Source organism: Eschrichtius robustus, chromosome 3, assembly GCF_028021215.1.
Source record: "Eschrichtius robustus isolate mEscRob2 chromosome 3, mEscRob2.pri, whole genome shotgun sequence".
In the NCBI taxonomy this organism is placed as follows: domain Eukaryota; kingdom Metazoa; phylum Chordata; class Mammalia; order Artiodactyla; family Eschrichtiidae; genus Eschrichtius; species Eschrichtius robustus.
The window spans coordinates 107,839,620-107,855,880 of record NC_090826.1 but is presented as its reverse complement, the minus strand read 5'-3'; the positions used below and the strand labels follow the sequence as shown (position 1 = coordinate 107,855,880).

The following is a 16,261-nucleotide window of genomic DNA, read 5'->3' as shown; positions in this document are numbered from 1 at the left end:
AGAGTCCTAGATTTTCTTCAAGATGTACAATCTAAAATATTCTATCATGTGTTAAACCATGTGTCTAGATTTGAGGTGCATGGTCTTATGTAGTCAGTGTTCTTTGCCCCAGGTGCAAAGAGGGGTGAAAAGTCTGATTCCTGGAAGAGGGAAGAAGGGATACTCAGCTTTGGCTTCTTCCCCCCAGTTCTGTTCTCAGGCTGAAAAAATGTATCTCTTTGGGCCACTTCCCCTGGGTCTCCTCCCCTTCCTGCCCCTCCACCAGCCAGACTGCTAGGTGAGAGTGAGGCAAGTGAGTTCCTCCAAAATCTGGAATTGCAGTTTGGTGGCCGCCACACTGATCCCTCCCAGTTCTTTCTCGCAGCCCGCCCCCTGCTGGGTTATGCTGGGTCAGGCGGCAGCGGTTTGGCAGTAGAGACTGACTGGGCTGAGAGAAGAGTGGGGAGGGGCCGTCGTGGAAGACAGGGGGCCACTGGAGGGCTGCAGAGCCTCGCTCCAGGGTCTGGCCAGGAAAAGAGCAGCTATGTAGATTAGGTCCTAAAGAAGATGAGGGTCAGCTTCGGGGTTTATGTGGATGGGCACAAGACTGCTTTAAGTTTGGGAGAATGAAGAGAGGAGGAATTGATGGGGAAAAAGAAGGGTGCAGCTGCCAGAAGAGCATCAAAATGTCCAAGTCATTTCTATTAAGGGGAACAGAACCTCTCTTTTCCTTTCTACCCTTAGAGTTACCAAAGAATAGAAAAGGACTGTTACATTCCTTATTATATATGCAGTGTGGGGTGGGAAGAATGAAGAAACTGCTGAGAGAAGGGTCCAGAGAGGGGGAGATCATTTTGCTAAGTTCAAGTATGAGTCAGGAAACAGCTCTGGTAATGGAAGCCAGGCCCTTGGCTTCCTCTGGAGCTCCTGGAAGCTGATCCCAGGATGGCTGAGCTGTGGGAATGGTCAGTGATGTTAATGATAACACGGAAGTGGAGCCTTCTCCAGCCCCTGGTCTTCCTAAACAATCTCCCTCTATACAGCCCCATAAACTGTTACCCCGACACCCCCAAGCCCTGAAATTTTCCTTGATTTCATAAATAAATCTTTCTTTCTCAAAGTAACTCTAGTCTTAATGTTCCCCTCTTTCCTCCTGGGCTGTCTCTTCAGTCGGACTTCTGTAGGGACTTATTACTCCTGCTTCACTTCCCCTTCTTGCTCCAGGCTTCAGACGTGAGTGCATGCGTGAGAGTAGGTGAAGCTCGGTGAGCCATGAGGGGGTTCAGAACATGTTTTTGAATGCCTTCGATCTGAAACTTGGTTCTGATTTGCAGCTTCCCTCCTTTGTCTGGTAACATTACTTTATTAAACTGATATTTAAAGGGCCTACTAAGTGCCAGGCACTGGGGATAGAGAGAACTTGCAGGCAGGATCAGACTCAGGCGCCCTGGTTCCTAGTTTTATGTTATCCTGTAGGGATGCTAGAACTTATAACTGCAATTAACTCTTTTTTTTTTTTCTTGTGAATTTGTTTTTATTGGGATATAGGGGATGGGTTGCGAAATATCTCCGTGGGTTATGCCCCATCAGGGAAATGTCCATTCTAATCTCCCTGGAATAGCTTTTGGAACTTTTTCTTGGAGCTTCTGCTCTTGCTATCAGCAGCCTCTTTAGGTCCACTGCTGAGCGGCTCCTCCTTGGAAGAGAATTTCCTCTTTTTCTTGGGGACTCAAATTAACTATTAAAGGAGATCCCTCCTTTATGAAGTCACTAGGAATCAAGGTGAGGTTTTTTTTCTTTACATTTTTACAGCTTTATTTGGGTATAACTGACATACAATAAGCTGCATGTAAAGGGTACAGTTTGATAAATTTTGACATATGTGTACACCCATAAAACCATCACACCGTCAAGATGATGAACATCTCCATCACTCCCAAAGAGTTCCCCCATCTCTCTCTTTTTTTTAAATCCTCCCTCTTCTCCTTCCCCTGAAACCACTGAAAATTCTAGAAGATACAAACTAGTCCATAGTAACTTTTGATGTAGAGGACTTAACAGAACAAAAAATGAGCTCAGGGCCTGATGAAGATTCAAGTGTTGGAGGGAGCAGTTGGGATTTAGAACCAAATACCGGAGCTTAATATTCCACCATTGCTGGCAGCAGAGCAGCAAGAAAAGAACCTGAGTGTCAGGAGAGGGCAGACATCCTCCCTAGGGACAAAATCCACAAAGTAGTTGGGTATGGTCCAGTTCAACAGGTACCTGGGGATGTTGGTATGCTGGCACCTTCAGTCTTACAGCTGTGGGGTCTCATGGGAAGGACTATACTGAAGGTTTAAGCTAAATGAGAGGATTACTCATATAATTTATTAAAGCACTCTTTTTGTATGCCAATTATTGGTTTAACCATCTTGCTGCTGCTAGACTGAGAACTCCTGCAAGGATTTTATGTCCTCACCACCTAACAATCTTTGAACAGCATTCAAATATTTATTGAACAAATGACATTATCACTTAGGTCCCAGCCGACTAAGTATAAAATGCTATGAATTTTTCCAGTACCTAGTTTGGGTAAACTGCGCTCACGTTGGTACTTTCAAGGGACCTGCCTGCGAGTGATTAGCTTAGTTGAGAATGGGGCCTCTGGAAGGTCTACGGCTTTGGAGGAAGGAGAGCAGGCAGTTCAGAGTGGCAGAAAGGTGCCCTTTTTGGGTGAGAAAACCTCCCCTCTGTTCCCTTTCAGCTACTCCAAAGCTGTGGGGTCTCTGATGACAGTGTATTTGAGGTAGGGGGTAGGGGACCACAGGCAAAGTTAGGGTTTCGGTAGAGTTCGGATTTTAGCAGCCCATGTTTTCTTACCCTTAGGGAGAGAGACTCTAAGTAGGAACCTCTTTATGCGATCAGATTCCTGTTCCACACCGTCTTATTTGCAGCAAGCATTCTTCCACCCCAAGCGCATACACGAGTTTGCAAGGGTCACAGCGGTAGCGAGAATGGGAGATACAAGAACTTCTCTCCTGATCCACTCACTAGACGAGTTAATCTCTCCCGGCCGGGCTCTGAGTCCCTGCCCCTCCCGTCTCAGGCTCCGCCCCCTCCCCACTTCTCCCGCGGTCCTGGCGGGCTTACCCAGGAGGGGGGCGGCCCCAGCCCCAGCGCTGGGCCGGGCGGAGCTCCCGCCCAGGCGGAGCTGCGGCTGCAGCGTCCAGCTGCCGGACCGACCTCCAGCCGGGCAGACCGCGGGAGCGGCGCCGGGCCCCCTCCCCCCACCTCTCCAGCCCACCCTCTGAGCCTCCCGCGCCCCCTCCCCGCTCCCTGCAACTGTGCTGGTAAGTCCCACTCTCCGCACCAAACTTTTTTGCTGCCGAGTTTGAGTCCTACCGCCGGACCACGAGATACAATGTGATTGGGGGGGAGGGGGTGAACTGAGAATAGAATGAACTCTTCACGACACCATAGCGTCCCTAAAATGGATCAGATCTCCCCCATTTCCCGAATTGGTAGAACTCTTGAATTTAGATGCTTAAACTTGTAGATAGGGAGCTGAGGGTATTTCCTCGAACTTCGCTACCCCCTCCCCCATTTCTCTGAGATTTAGCCCTTCCCGATACTTTCTCTCCATATTCCAAGTATCTTTGGCTCCCTAAAAGCTCATCCCTTCTCAACTCCGGCGTGGCAAAGCCCCCTCCCCCAGGTGCTTCGGGTCCACCTCCTCTCCCATTCCCCCTGGGACCCCGCGATCCTTCGGGCGGTACACTCCCTCCGGGTCTACCGGTCTGGCACACCGGCCAAAGACGTGCAGGGGCTGGGTTCGGCTGTGGAGGGAGGGGCTGAGGCTGGGTCCAAAACCCGGCGGGCGGGGCCGGGAAGGGGAGGTGTAGGGGGCCGGACTGGGCGGAGCAGGCGGCATTTGCGGCGGGCGCCGGGGTGGAGAGTTGTGCGCCGGTCCCTGGGCCTGAGCTCGGGCTCGGGCTCGGGCGCCTGCGATGTCTCAAGATGGCGGAGCTGGGCGAATTAAAGGTACCGGTCCCCTCCCCCATCCCCATCTGGACTGAGCCCGGCTGTACGCCGAGTCCGGGAAGCGACCGAGACTGGGGTGCTGAGGGCTCGGGTGGGGGCCGGAGACGTGGCGGGGACTGGCTGCCGGGGATGGTGAGAAATGGCTGTGGGCGAGGAAGGGGCTGCGGCGGGGCTCCGGGGGCGGGGCCGCGGGGCAGATATAGGGGTGGGGCCGAGGGGAATTGCCGCAGTTGGGGGCCGAGGCTCAGGGGGCGGGGACGCGGGGTAGAAGTCGGATTTGGTAGTAGGGGCAGATGTAGTAGGGCCAGGAGGAAGAGCTGCTGTAGAGGCAAAGGGGGCGAGTCGATCAAGGGCCAGAGATGCGACAGTAGGGGGCAGATGTTGGATGTGACTGGGGGGGCAGATTACGGGTAGGCTCCTCGGGGGAAAGACGCTGAGAGGATAGAGGCTTTGGGGCTGCTATTGGGATCTGAGCCTTGGGAAGTACCAGTAGGCGGCTGAGATCTAGGGGGCGGGGCTGTGCGGGGCTAGATCGAGGGGTGGGGCAGAAGCATCCTGGAGGCTGAGAGGAAGGTCCTGCCTTAGTGAGTCGGTATCTTTGGGCAGAGGAGTGTGAGACTATGGGATAGAAAGGGAGAAGTTCTTGACAAAGCTAATGGAGAAATAAAGACAGGACAGAGGAAATTAGGATGGGGAGAAAGGTAGAGGAGCAAGTTTTAAATCATATTCCTCAAAAGGGGCCCAAAGCCATAATGTCTCCTATGAGGGGAAGAATTGTGGAGGGCTAGGAAGGCCTGCCCGTGGCAGGGTCTCCTAGAGATTCATAGAAGTGAGTCCTTTAAAGAGAGAGCTTACCGCTACCAGAGACTTGAGGATAACCATATCTGAGGACATCTCATAGAACCTTTAAAAACCATGGGGTTCATCCCCCTGTCTCCTGGCTTTATTCTGCCTTTTGAAATGGAGCCATTTTCTTGTGAGGGCCTGAGGTCTAGTCACAGGGTCTAGCTGCCTAGGAGAGCATGCAATTCTGCACCCTGGCTCAGGGGCTGCTCACCTTCTCCTCACCCTCCCAGGACCTCTGTTTAGAGCTTTCCTCTTCTCTCTTCCACCCCTGTGGAGGAGGGGGAGGATCACTTATTTTCTCCGGGTAGGAGAGAAGCAGGATATTAGTTCCTGGCAGATGGAGTAAACGGGTAAACAGGAAGGATACCTGGATTCTACAATTCGCTGTTAACCTCTCACCCCAAGTTTTGGTCCTGTTTCTCTCCCACAAATATAGGACTGAGGGGAGGGTGGTTATGTAAATGACACTCAGAAAGGATTTGGGGGAGTTATGAGCATTGAACCGTGACCTGAAAACCCTGGCCACAAAAGCTTCAGAGGCTTGGGGAAAATAGCTGAGGTAGATCGAGGTGTTGGGAGGGGTGGGCCGTGGGGCACAATCCTCCAGCCACCTGGCCTCTTTCTTCTCTATGGGGCTGTCTGGCCTGAATCCTCATCTTCCCCCTCCTTCTCCCGGTCTCCTATCCTCTTCCCAGGAGCTGGGATGGATCTGAGTGTCTGAGAAAGAGCAGGAGAGGAGATAAGCAGCTTACAGGAGGGTCCAGGCTCACGGCAGGGATGGAGGGAAAAGGCTGTAGTGGACTCAGAGGTGTGCTTCGGGGTGGCGTGCTGTCTGCACCCTGCCCTCACCTGTTCAGCTGCCAGGCACGGGGAGTTAGGGCTGCTCAAGCCTGGGGGGCAGTGGTGAGGTGATCTGAGGGTTGCTAAAATGGGACTTAGATGTCCGTTTGGCCAGGTTCGCTGTCTGGCAGTAATCCACTGGCTGCAAAGCACCTTTCTGATTAGCGCTGGAGGGAAAGTGCATTGCCCACCTAATAGCTCAGCCCCAGTGTCTTGGCAGGACAGCCCTGTGCAAGGTAGGATTCTCAAGCTTCTCTGGTCTCCACAGCACATGGTGATGAGTTTCCGGGTGTCTGAGCTCCAGGTGCTCCTCGGCTTCGCTGGCCGGAACAAGAGTGGACGGAAGCACGAGCTCCTGGCCAAGGCCCTGCACCTCCTCAAGTCCAGCTGTGCCCCCAGCGTCCAGATGAAGATCAAAGAGCTTTACCGCCGACGCTTTCCCCGGAAGACCCTGGGGCCCTCCGATCTTTCTCTGCTCTCTCTGCCCCCTGGCACCCCTCCTGTAGGCTCTCCTGGTCCTCTGGCTCCCATCCCCCCAGCCCTCTTGGCCCCTGGCACCCTGCTGGGCCCCAAGCGTGAAGTGGACATGCACCCCCCTCTGCCCCAGCCTGTGCACCCTGATGTCACCATGAAACCATTGCCCTTCTATGAAATCTACGGGGAGCTCATCCGGCCCACCACCCTCGGTATGGCTCTTTGTGGTACCTGGGTCTTCCTGGACTCTGTGCCTCTTCCCCAGGCCTTTCTTAGGCTTTAGTCCTGTGGGATCAGCACCCTGGAATAGGGGCAACTTCTGTGGCTGCCTGTGCACGGGCTTGGGAATAACTGCCCCTTTGTGTCCTTAGCATCCACTTCTAGCCAGCGGTTTGAGGAAGCGCACTTCACCTTTGCCCTCACTCCCCAGCAAGTGCAGCAGATTCTCACATCCAGGTACATCTCTTTCAGTCGTCCTGCCTCATCCTTGGGTGGTTACCCTTAGACTCTGCTCTCTGACTTTCTTCTCTTCTGCCCTGCCCTCCTTCCTCTCCATCCTCCTGCACCTGCTTTGTCCCTCATTCTCTTGTATGTCCCTTCTCTATTCTCTGGACATCTAACTTTCTGTGTCTCTGTTCACCCCTGCCCTTCAGGGGCCACATACTGACATCTCTCCTCCCTCCCTCTTCCAGAGAGGTTCTGCCAGGAGCGAAATGTGATTATACCATACAGGTGCAGCTAAGGTGAGTTGATTCTCCCTCCCCTCAGGGCTCCCACTGAGGGTGGGAATGAAGTAAGGGTATGACAGTTACTATTAGGAGATACCCTGCTCTGCCGTGTCCAGCCCAGCCCTGGGGTTCTTGTTTGGAAGCTGAAGGCTACAGATATCCATGACTGATTTTCTGAGGTTGCCTGCCTCTCTCTGCAAGAACTGCCTCCCACCCTTTCATCTTCTCTCATCTCTTACCAGGTTCTGTCTCTGTGAGACCAGCTGCCCCCAAGAGGATTACTTCCCCCCCAACCTCTTTGTCAAGGTCAATGGGAAACTGTGCCCCCTGCCGGTAAACGCTCTTCCCTTCTTCTGGCAGTAACCCCTTCCCTGTTTTAGTTCCTAAATGTTACATCAATTATGAAAGAGACATGCCTGACATAGTAGGTGCTCACTTTACTGACTGAATCAATATAATCTAGAGAGTACCAAGATAGGGCTGAACAAGGGTTCTCTCAGAACCCAGAGGGGGGATATTAGTTCAACTCAAAGGTTCAGGAAAGATTCTCAGAAGTGATGACCCCAGAGCTGAGGGTTGGAAGAAGTGGGGTATCCCTACTCTTCCTCTTCAAGAACTCAGTGAGCAGGTTCCTATTTATCTGGTCAGTGAGTAAGTTCTCCTTTTTCCCCAGGAATGAACCCTGCTGCCAACCCTAGAGAGTGCCCCAGTTTTTTGAGTCACTGAATGGGCCCCGTCTCACTCATCTCAGTGAGTGAGCTGACCTTCTCTCCAGAAAGCGAGTGACCTAAGACAAGGTGTCTTAACCAGGCCCTCCCTCCCTCCCTCCCCAGGGTTACCTTCCTCCTACCAAGAATGGGGCTGAGCCCAAGAGGCCCAGCCGTCCCATCAACATCACACCCCTGGCTCGACTCTCGGCCACTGTTCCCAACACCATCGTGGTCAACTGGTCGTCTGAGTTTGGACGGGTGAGCGTGGCTGAGGCAGGGAGCCTGGAAAAGCCTGCAGGGAGTGAGAGGGAATCATCCAGTGCACTGGGCTGGGCAAACATCTTTCTCTTTATGGGTCTCTCTGCATTAACTTGCTGTCTCTGGCCCTCATGTGACAAGGTGGGGGGCCGCTGGTGGTGGCGGTGGTGGTGGTAGTGGTGTACGAAGCAGAGGCTGATTGTCTCCCCCCCTACCTCCAAGTAGAATTACTCCTTGTCTGTGTACCTGGTGAGGCAGCTGACTGCAGGAACCCTTCTACAAAAACTCAGAGCAAAGGGCATCCGGAACCCAGACCATTCCCGGGCACTGAGTGAGTAACATCCCGTCCCTCTTCTCTCTGACCAGGATCCAATTCTTCCTGGCCCTCGAGCCTTTATAATGAAAACTCATACCCCTCTTATGACAACTTACTTTACCTCTCACATGAACCCCAACCCGTGCCGTACCCCTCTTACCAATCTTTGTGGTTGAAAAGTGGGGCCACTTCAGGCACTGAGTGACACCCTTGCATTCCCAATTATACATCTGCTTTGCACCTCGCAGACCCTAACTCCAGCCCTGTTGGAATATGGGTTCTCCAGACTAGAAAGTGTCTTTAAGTATCATCAACACTAACCCTCTTGTGATGCTTCAACTCCCTCTAGGTCATCTCTTCCAAAGTGTCACCCAGCTGTATTTAAGCATCTTCAGGGATGGGGAAATCTCTCCCCGCCACCTAGCCTTCGTAATGCAGATCCCAGACCACCCCCATGTGACATCCCATTGGCCCCCAAAGGCGCTCTACCCAGCCGCCTCTCAGCCAGGGCCAGGGCCATCTGCTTCTGGCCTCACCACCTCCCGGGCTTCTCTCCAGCCTTGCTGACCCCATGGCTCTGGCCCCACTCTTGTTTCAGTCAAGGAGAAGCTGACCGCTGACCCGGACAGTGAGGTGGCCACCACAAGTCTCCGGGTGTCACTCATGTGCCCGGTGGGTACAAGGGAGAAGAGAAGGGGGAGGAGTGGTGGGTTAAACCTCTAGACTCAGATGAGGGTTCCTAGGGCTATTAGAGTGAGGCTGTCTGGGACATGGGGACTCTGACCAGAGAACTCGTCTCTCCTCAGCTAGGGAAGATGCGCTTGACTGTCCCTTGTCGGGCCCTCACCTGCGCCCACCTGCAGAGCTTCGATGCTGCCCTTTATCTACAGATGAATGAGAAGAAGCCAACGTGGACATGTCCTGTGTGTGATAAGAAGGCTCCCTATGAATCTCTTATCATTGATGGGTAGGGCCGTTCTGCATTCAGCTTCCTTTTACCTAGGACATCCACTAGGACTGGCCCCTGCCCCCATATATAAATATATATCTGTAACTTACTTCCCCTCCCAACTCTTAACCTGTCTGTCTCTTTTATATAAATATTACCTATCTATTTATCTATCTCTCCCTCCAACATTGAGGACTTAAACTACACACCGTACTAAGTACTTTGCATGCCTTATCTCATTCAGTCCTATGAGATGCCAATAACCCTGTGAGATAGGTACTGTCATTATAGGTGAGGAAGCTGAGACCTAGAGAGATTGCGTATCTTGCTCAAAGTTACATTGTTAGTAAGTGGCAGAGCCAGTGTATCAAACTGTTACATCAATTACCTGACCTCTTACTGAACACAGCAATAAAGTTCTTTTGATCTAGCGACTCCTAACCTGCTTCCAGAGCCTACATTATGGTTCTTGTTCCCAGTGCCTCTTTTTGAGGTAGATTATAGAGTTCTGTTATCTCTGCTCCTTCTGTTTTGTCCCTAGTACTACATGGAACACGTGCTTAGAATGTACTTATTTTAAAACTCAGCATTTAAAATTTTCAAACCTCTTTTATGCACCTTACTTTATTTGATTCCAACAACTCAGAGAGGTCAGGAGGGTGGATAACATCCCTAATTTACAGATGAGGAAACTGAGGATCAGGAAGGTGAGTCCCAGAACTCCCTGGCTACTGTTGCAGCCATCTCCCAGCCACATGAATTCCCATCTCTCCCCTCCCCTAGTTTATTCATGGAGATTCTTAATTCCTGCTCGGATTGTGATGAGATCCAGTTCATGGAAGATGGATCCTGGTGCCCAATGAAACCCAAGAAGGAGGCATCTGAGGTTTGCCCCCCGCCAGGGTATGGGCTGGATGGTGAGTGACCCCCTGTCCCCCAGTTGAGCTAAGTCTCGTATGGCCTCTTCTCTGAGACGCAGTCTTCTTACCAACCACAGGCCTCCAGTATAGCCCAGTCCGAGAGGGCAATCCATCAGAGAATAAGAAGAAGGTTGAAGTTATTGACTTGACAATAGAAAGCTCATCAGACGAGGAGGACCTGCCCCCGACAAAGAAGCACTGTCCTGTCACCTCAGCTGCTATCCCAGCTCTACCTGGAAGCAAAGGGTATGAAGAAATAGGCTGAATCTATAGCAGAAGGGAGAGGAAGAAGTCAGGAACGCTTTCTGATCACTGGGCAAACTCTGGGGCAGAGAGGGGACTTGAGAGGCTGAGCTGGGTGAGGACATCTGTGATTCCTTCTGTCTCCTCACAGAGTCCTGACATCTGGTCACCAGCCGTCTTCGGTGCTACGGAGCCCTGCTATGGGCACGCTGGGCGGGGATTTCCTGTCCAGTCTCCCACTACATGAGTACCCACCTGCCTTCCCACTGGGGGCTGATATACAAGGTATGACACTGATCACAAGGTGGGGCCGTGCACTGCCACATCCTCCCCCAAAGCAGCTCACAACCCGTGCTCCTTTTCAAAGCTTTTTAGCTGTTTTGCAAGGGGCCACAATCCAAGGAACTTCTTTGATCGTGTGTGTGTGTGTGTGTGTGTGTGGTGAAGGGGTCAGATAGGAGGTTGATTTTAATTTTTCTTTTCCTACCAGGTTTAGATTTATTTTCTTTCCTTCAGACTGAGAGTCAGGTAAGTGGTCCCTTCTCCATCTCAGATCTCTGAAGCTTCCTTTCTAGGCACTGATGGGCCCCCTTACTCTCTCATTTTCCCCAGGGACCTTAATCTGCTTCTCCATGAAGGAAGGAAACTGCGGTACAGGCAGTTTATTTCCCTCCTAGGCCCCACTGGGACTTCTTCGGATTCTCACCCATGTCTTCCTCTGTCCTCTGTTACTTACTGTTCTGTCTCCAGAGTTCTTAGTGTAGTTCTGCGCCTGTCTGCTCACCCCTCCCCCCCCACCCCCCCAAACCCATGTGCACTTGAGCACCATGACTGCCCCAGCCGGACATTCCACACATTTCAGACGCCCACAGGGCCGAGAATCTAGCAAGCTGGTGGGGCTGTCTCCAGGCAGGGAAGAGGGGTGGGGTATGGGGAAGTAGGGGAAGGAGTCAGAGGGAGCCTCTCCTGCATCTCAGAGAATACTTTGGGATCCTGAGGGGTTTATTTATCCCATATGATATTTCTGAGATGAGTGACTGGGAGTGGGTAAAGTCAGGATAAAATCTTAAACCATGCTCTTGATTCCTCCTAGCACTATGGTCCGTCCGTCATCACCTCGCTAGACGAACAGGATGCCCTGGGCCACTTCTTCCAGTACCGAGGGACCCCTTCCCACTTCCTGGGCCCGCTAGGCCCCACGTTGGGGAGCTCTCACCGCAGCACCACTCCAGCACCCCCTCCTGGCCGTGTCAGTAGCATTGTGGCCCCTGGGGGAAACTTAAGGGAGGGGCATGGAGGACCCCTGCCCTCAGGTCCCTCTTTGACTGGCTGTCGGTCAGACATCATTTCCCTGGACTGAGTCCCCTGGATTATGGAACCTTCACCGCCTCGCAACACTGAGCAAGTATGCTGTGGAGTCTGGAACCCTGGCCCCTCTGACCCCTCAGAAGGGCTTTGGTCAAGGCCAGAAAGATCTTCATGGACACCTGTTTTTGGCCTTATCTCTGCCTGACAAGGCTAGCACCCAAAGGGTTAATATTTAACCTCTTTTAAAGGACATTTGGGGTCTGTTTTTGGAAATGTTCTTTGACGTCCAGCCCATTCCTTTGGGTCTGTTAACCTAGGCAGTGGGAGGCAAATGGGATGGGATGTGAGTTGGGGAAAGGGCTGAATCCTCAGCCTTGACTGTCTAAAGCCTCGTGGGGAAGGGGCCCTTCTCGTGTCCCCCAGATGCCCTCTCTTCCCATTCCCCAAAGCCGGCTGTGTTCCTTCTCCATATCCATTGTCTCTTCATGTCCATTCCGTTCTCTGTGGCCAAACAGACAGCTGGAGTAACTGAGATAGGCAGACACATGGACAGAGAACTCTATTTTGGGTTGCATATTTTTTGTGTGTAAACAAGAAAAACCAAAATACTCCAAAGATGACCTTCCCTGCCTCCTGCTTCCCAGTGTGACTGAGGAGGAGATAAGGCCTTAGCCCTGATCCCCAGGGGTTTGGGAGAAGGGCCTGGCCAATCGCCTGGGTCTCTCTATTTATATATTTAAGTAAGTTCACGATGATTCTTACGCTGACCAGCCTGGGGCCTGAGCTTCTGAAAGCCCATGGCCCTGTGGTTAGGTCTGGCTCATTCTGCACCTTTCCCGGGAGGTGGGAGCACCCTTGTGCTCTCCCCAGTCTCCCTTTTCAGGCTCCTCTAGGGCCTAGGATCTATGTTGTAATTTTACTTTCTATTCCCACAGCTGTAGCAAAGTTCTTACCCATAATAAAGGTTGTGAATGTTCTGTGAGTGTCACGGGGGTGGGCTGGGGAGGGGATTAAGCACTTTGCTTTCCAGATCCCTGGTTTGTGGGGGGGGGGGGGGGCGGGGATGGTCCACGTTCTGTTCTTCCCTTGCGGGCCCTGGGTCCGAGTGAGCTCCACTTCCACATGGTAGGGGTGTCACACTGAGGATTTCCAGGGGCAGTTGTTCTTTCTTCCTTTCTTTACCCCACACCCATAAAAACACTAGACCATTCAGCCCAACACTGTGGAGTCCTTAAGTCCTTCCTCATCCTTACCTGCCCAGATGCTGTAGCCAGAGCCTGAGGGCAAACTTGGTCCCAGTGCTGACCCTCTCTTTGCTATCTGCCGTGGCTGGGGTCGTCCGCAGCAGTGTGGACGTGGGCAAGACCAGAGGTCGAGCGCCTCCGTTCTCTTCTAGTTCCACCGCACTGCAGAACGACAGCTCCTGCCTGGGCTGTGCCTTGTGGCTTAGCCCACTTCCGTATCTATTGGGTCATCTGATCCTCCCAACCACCACAGGAGAGGGGTGTGTGGGTGTTAACCTCATTTTACAGAAAGGAGGGTTAAATGACTTGCCCCCATGAGAGAGTGGGACTGAAACCCAGGTCTTCAGTGCTAGCCAGTTGGGCAGGAACCCTTGGAGTATCATGGGCAGTGTCTTTGATCTCATGTGCTCTCTTCATTATCAGTTGACCAACTCCCTCCCTAAATCTCCCACACAGCACAAAATTTCCCCGAAGGATGAGACAGAAGATGAACTTCTCAGTGTGTATGTGTTTGTGTGTTGGAGGGTTAGGGAGAAGCTCCTACTTACAGGACAGAAGGCGGTAGGTCCTGGGGAAGATGTCTGGGTGTATCTGTCCCATCCTCTGTGGCAGCCACCGCAGCTGCTACATCTGGTCCCAGCCACATAAGGGCGCTCACCTCTCTTGGGTTTGGTTGGATCCGGGCCTGGGGCCAGACATGTTGATCCCTTAGTCATGGCCTCTCTCCGAAGACCTGTTCTGGATCACAGCCTACCCACAGCTGGAGTGGAGAGACTTGGGGCAGGGACAAGGGGAGAGGCTACTGGATTTCTTGGTTATCTCTGACCTTCCCACTCCTCCTCCTTAGTCATAGTCGGAACCAGTCTGTTTGGGCCTCCTAAGCCGCATTTCCTTCCTCTACTGCCAGCCCTACCTGTAGCTGCTGCTGTGACTCCTGGGAGATGAGAAGTAGATAGAGAATGATGTGATGGTATTTGGGGAGACCCCAGCTCAGCCTAGGAGGGTAGGCAGACTAAGAGAGAAGAAAACAGCAAAAATGAGAACTTCCTGTCCCTTTTTGAGGCTTTGTAAATGCAGCTGAGGAAGTGGAGAGTAGAAATGGTGGAGGAGGGACATGGGTAAGGGTCGTGGGGTTGGGGACTCCAGACCACCCACACTCCATCGGGTCCCCTGTGGTCAAGGCAAGTGTGGCTGTTCTCTGGGCTTTGGTGGGTTAGAAGCTGTTAAGGGCTCCCAGGTCCCTGTCTCACCTCCCATAACCCCAGAGGGACCCAAAAGAACTGGCCCTGGGGCAGCTGTAGTCCACTCTCCTCCCAAAGCTCTCGAAGTCCTCCGTCCAGCAGCTGGGAGTGAGGGGGCAGGAGGTCAGAGAGGCCACCGCCTGACTCCTCCAAGTCCTGTGTTTGCCCTTCCCTCAGCCCACACCCAAGGTAGTCCCTCCTTCAGGGCAGGGTGCAGGTTGGGTCAGTGGATTGGCTACCTCTTCATCAGGTTCCACGTGCCCACCTGCAACAACAGTGGGACCAGTAGGTGAATGGTGGTGTTCCTGGTCAGGGACCCTCCCTCACTGTTTACACCACCCCCTCCTCCAGTGGGCACAGATGCAGTTGTAGCCCCTTGTGATTATGGGACCTATTGATACCACATTTCTGGGCCCACTTCTCTGTCATTCTGAGACTGGGAATAGCGCTGTTGGGTAAAGGGCAGATTTCTTTCCTGGACTTAGGGCCTTGTCCTCAGACCGCTCACCTGGGGGTACCCAGAGGTTGGGGGAAACGTTGAGAGTGCGTGTCCTTCGGGTCAACAAGACAGTCTGATCGCTGGACTGCAGAACGACCGCCACAGCCAGATCCACACCTCGATTCGTGGGCAGCTCGGCCCCAGGAGCCCTGGGCTGCTGATCCAGGGCCGGAAAAGGGCAGAAAGGGGGTCGCTGGCGGGAGGGAGCCGCTGGGGTTAATATCTCAGAAGCTAGGCGGGTCTTTCAAAAACTGGGCGACACCCCGATGGGGAAAGAGGCCACGGCAGGCGACTGGCCCCCAGGCCTCTCGCCTCCAGTCCCCACCCGATCCCAGTCCCTACCTTCGGCCCTTCAGCCCCCCGCACCCGCCCCGTGTGCCCCCGTCTCCGGACCTGGAGCGGAAGCCTGGCGGAGGCGCCTGGAAACGGCCTGTCCGAGAGCACGAGTTGTCCCCGCTTGAGGCCGCAGTACGTGGGCCACGGCCCGAGCCCCGGCCCGGCGCCCAGGAGGCCACACACGCTCTGCGCGAAGCTCACCGACTCCGGGCGCCCAGACAGAAGCACCCGCGCCGCCGCCATAACGCGGCTCTGGGGTCTCTGCGGCCCGCTCCGCGCCCTCTAGTGGCCCAGCGGGCTTCCCCTCGGAGCCTTCCGCCGGGTGGGAAGGACGTCCCCCGGGAAATTTAGGCCTGACACTTGGGGATGATCCAGGGGTGTGACAGGTAAATGACAAAGGGGAACACCTCCAAATCCTCAGCTCCTCTTTTCCTCCCATCTTCTGTTTAGGAAAATGATCCCCAGACTGAGTGATTTCTGGACTCACGTGTCATCTCCCACCAGCCACGGGCGGAACGATGAGCACCGCTCCACGGCACTCAGCACACTTATCTGTTATAGCAGGTAACATCTCCAGTTAGTTAATTACATCTGTCTCTTAGCCACACACCCAAGAAACATTTTTGACACCTTCCCTTTTTTTTTTTTTTCTCGTTTAATTTATTTATGGTCGCGTGGGGTCTTAGTTGCAGCATGTGGGATCTTTTGTTGCCGCCTGTGGGCTTCTCTATAGTTGTGGCATGCAGGCTCCAGAGCGCCAGGGGCCTAGTTGCCCCAGCATGTGGGATCTTAGTTGCCCCACCAGAGATGGAGCCCGCGTCCCCTGCATTGGAAGGCAGATTCTTAACAACTGAACACCAGGGAAGTCCCACCTTCCCTTTCTTTCTTTTCACTCAAATGGCAACCAAGTGCAGCAGATTCTACTTCCTTAAACTTTCTCAAATCCATGTCTTAATCTCCAGCCACCATTGCCCAGTTCAAGCCTTCCTCATATTCTGCCTGAGATACTATTACAAGTCTTTAAATAGTCCTGCCTCCACCAATTCATTCTCTACAGTGAGGCCAGAGTGATCTTTCTAAAATACAAATCGGCTCATTTTGCTTCCCACTGCTCTCAGGATAAGATAAGCTACTTAACACAGCGTAGCAAGGACCCACCAGTCCTTGCCCCTGCCTGTCAATTCTGGCAGGACTTATGCCCTGTGTTTCAGTCACATGCTATTCTCTGTTCCCCCAAGAAACAGGCTCTGCTTCCCTCTGGGATCCTTTTTGCCTTCCACCTGGCAAATCCCCACCTTTCAAAATACGGATTGTGTCACCTTCTCTATGCTCCCTTTCCTGCCTGAC

At 53.1% G+C, this 16,261-nt stretch overlaps 2 protein-coding genes across 7 annotated transcripts; one reads left to right on the top strand and one right to left on the bottom strand.

Annotated features, from left to right (window-relative positions):
* Positions 1-3,112: 3,112 nt before the first annotated feature.
* Positions 3,113-11,867, top strand: PIAS3 (protein inhibitor of activated STAT 3). Of its 2 annotated transcripts, none has more exons than XM_068540644.1 (14): positions 3,113-3,311; positions 5,957-6,374; positions 6,534-6,618; positions 6,855-6,905; positions 7,133-7,223; positions 7,724-7,858; positions 8,084-8,189; positions 8,773-8,846; positions 8,981-9,141; positions 9,907-10,040; positions 10,121-10,289; positions 10,438-10,571; positions 10,777-10,814; positions 11,380-11,867. In XM_068540644.1, exons 2-14 carry the CDS (start codon positions 5,960-5,962, stop codon positions 11,644-11,646), a joined length of 1,860 nt encoding a protein of 619 aa, XP_068396745.1. In that variant the 5' UTR covers positions 3,113-3,311; positions 5,957-5,959; the 3' UTR covers positions 11,647-11,867. The 2 variants fall into 2 exon arrangements, with proteins under 2 accessions (XP_068396745.1, XP_068396744.1); XM_068540643.1 differs by lacking the exon at positions 3,113-3,311 and adding an exon at positions 3,905-4,002.
* On the bottom strand, positions 9,732-15,230 carry NUDT17 (nudix hydrolase 17). 5 transcript variants are annotated; one of them, XM_068540649.1, is made up of 8 exons: positions 14,972-15,225; positions 14,588-14,732; positions 14,319-14,344; positions 14,089-14,181; positions 13,752-13,850; positions 13,387-13,523; positions 12,848-13,000; positions 9,732-10,276 (listed from the first exon to the last, which is right to left on the bottom strand). In XM_068540649.1, the coding sequence occupies exons 1-8, from the start codon at positions 15,155-15,157 to the stop codon at positions 10,273-10,275; spliced, it is 843 nt and encodes a 280-aa protein (XP_068396750.1). In that variant the 5' UTR covers positions 15,158-15,225; the 3' UTR covers positions 9,732-10,272. The 5 variants fall into 5 exon arrangements, with proteins under 5 accessions (XP_068396750.1, XP_068396749.1, XP_068396751.1 ...); XM_068540648.1 differs by having other exon boundaries at positions 14,588-14,771; positions 14,972-15,219; XM_068540652.1 differs by lacking the exon at positions 9,732-10,276 and adding an exon at positions 12,555-12,733 and having other exon boundaries at positions 14,588-14,771; positions 14,972-15,230.
* Between the last annotated feature and the right edge of the window lie 1,031 nt (positions 15,231-16,261).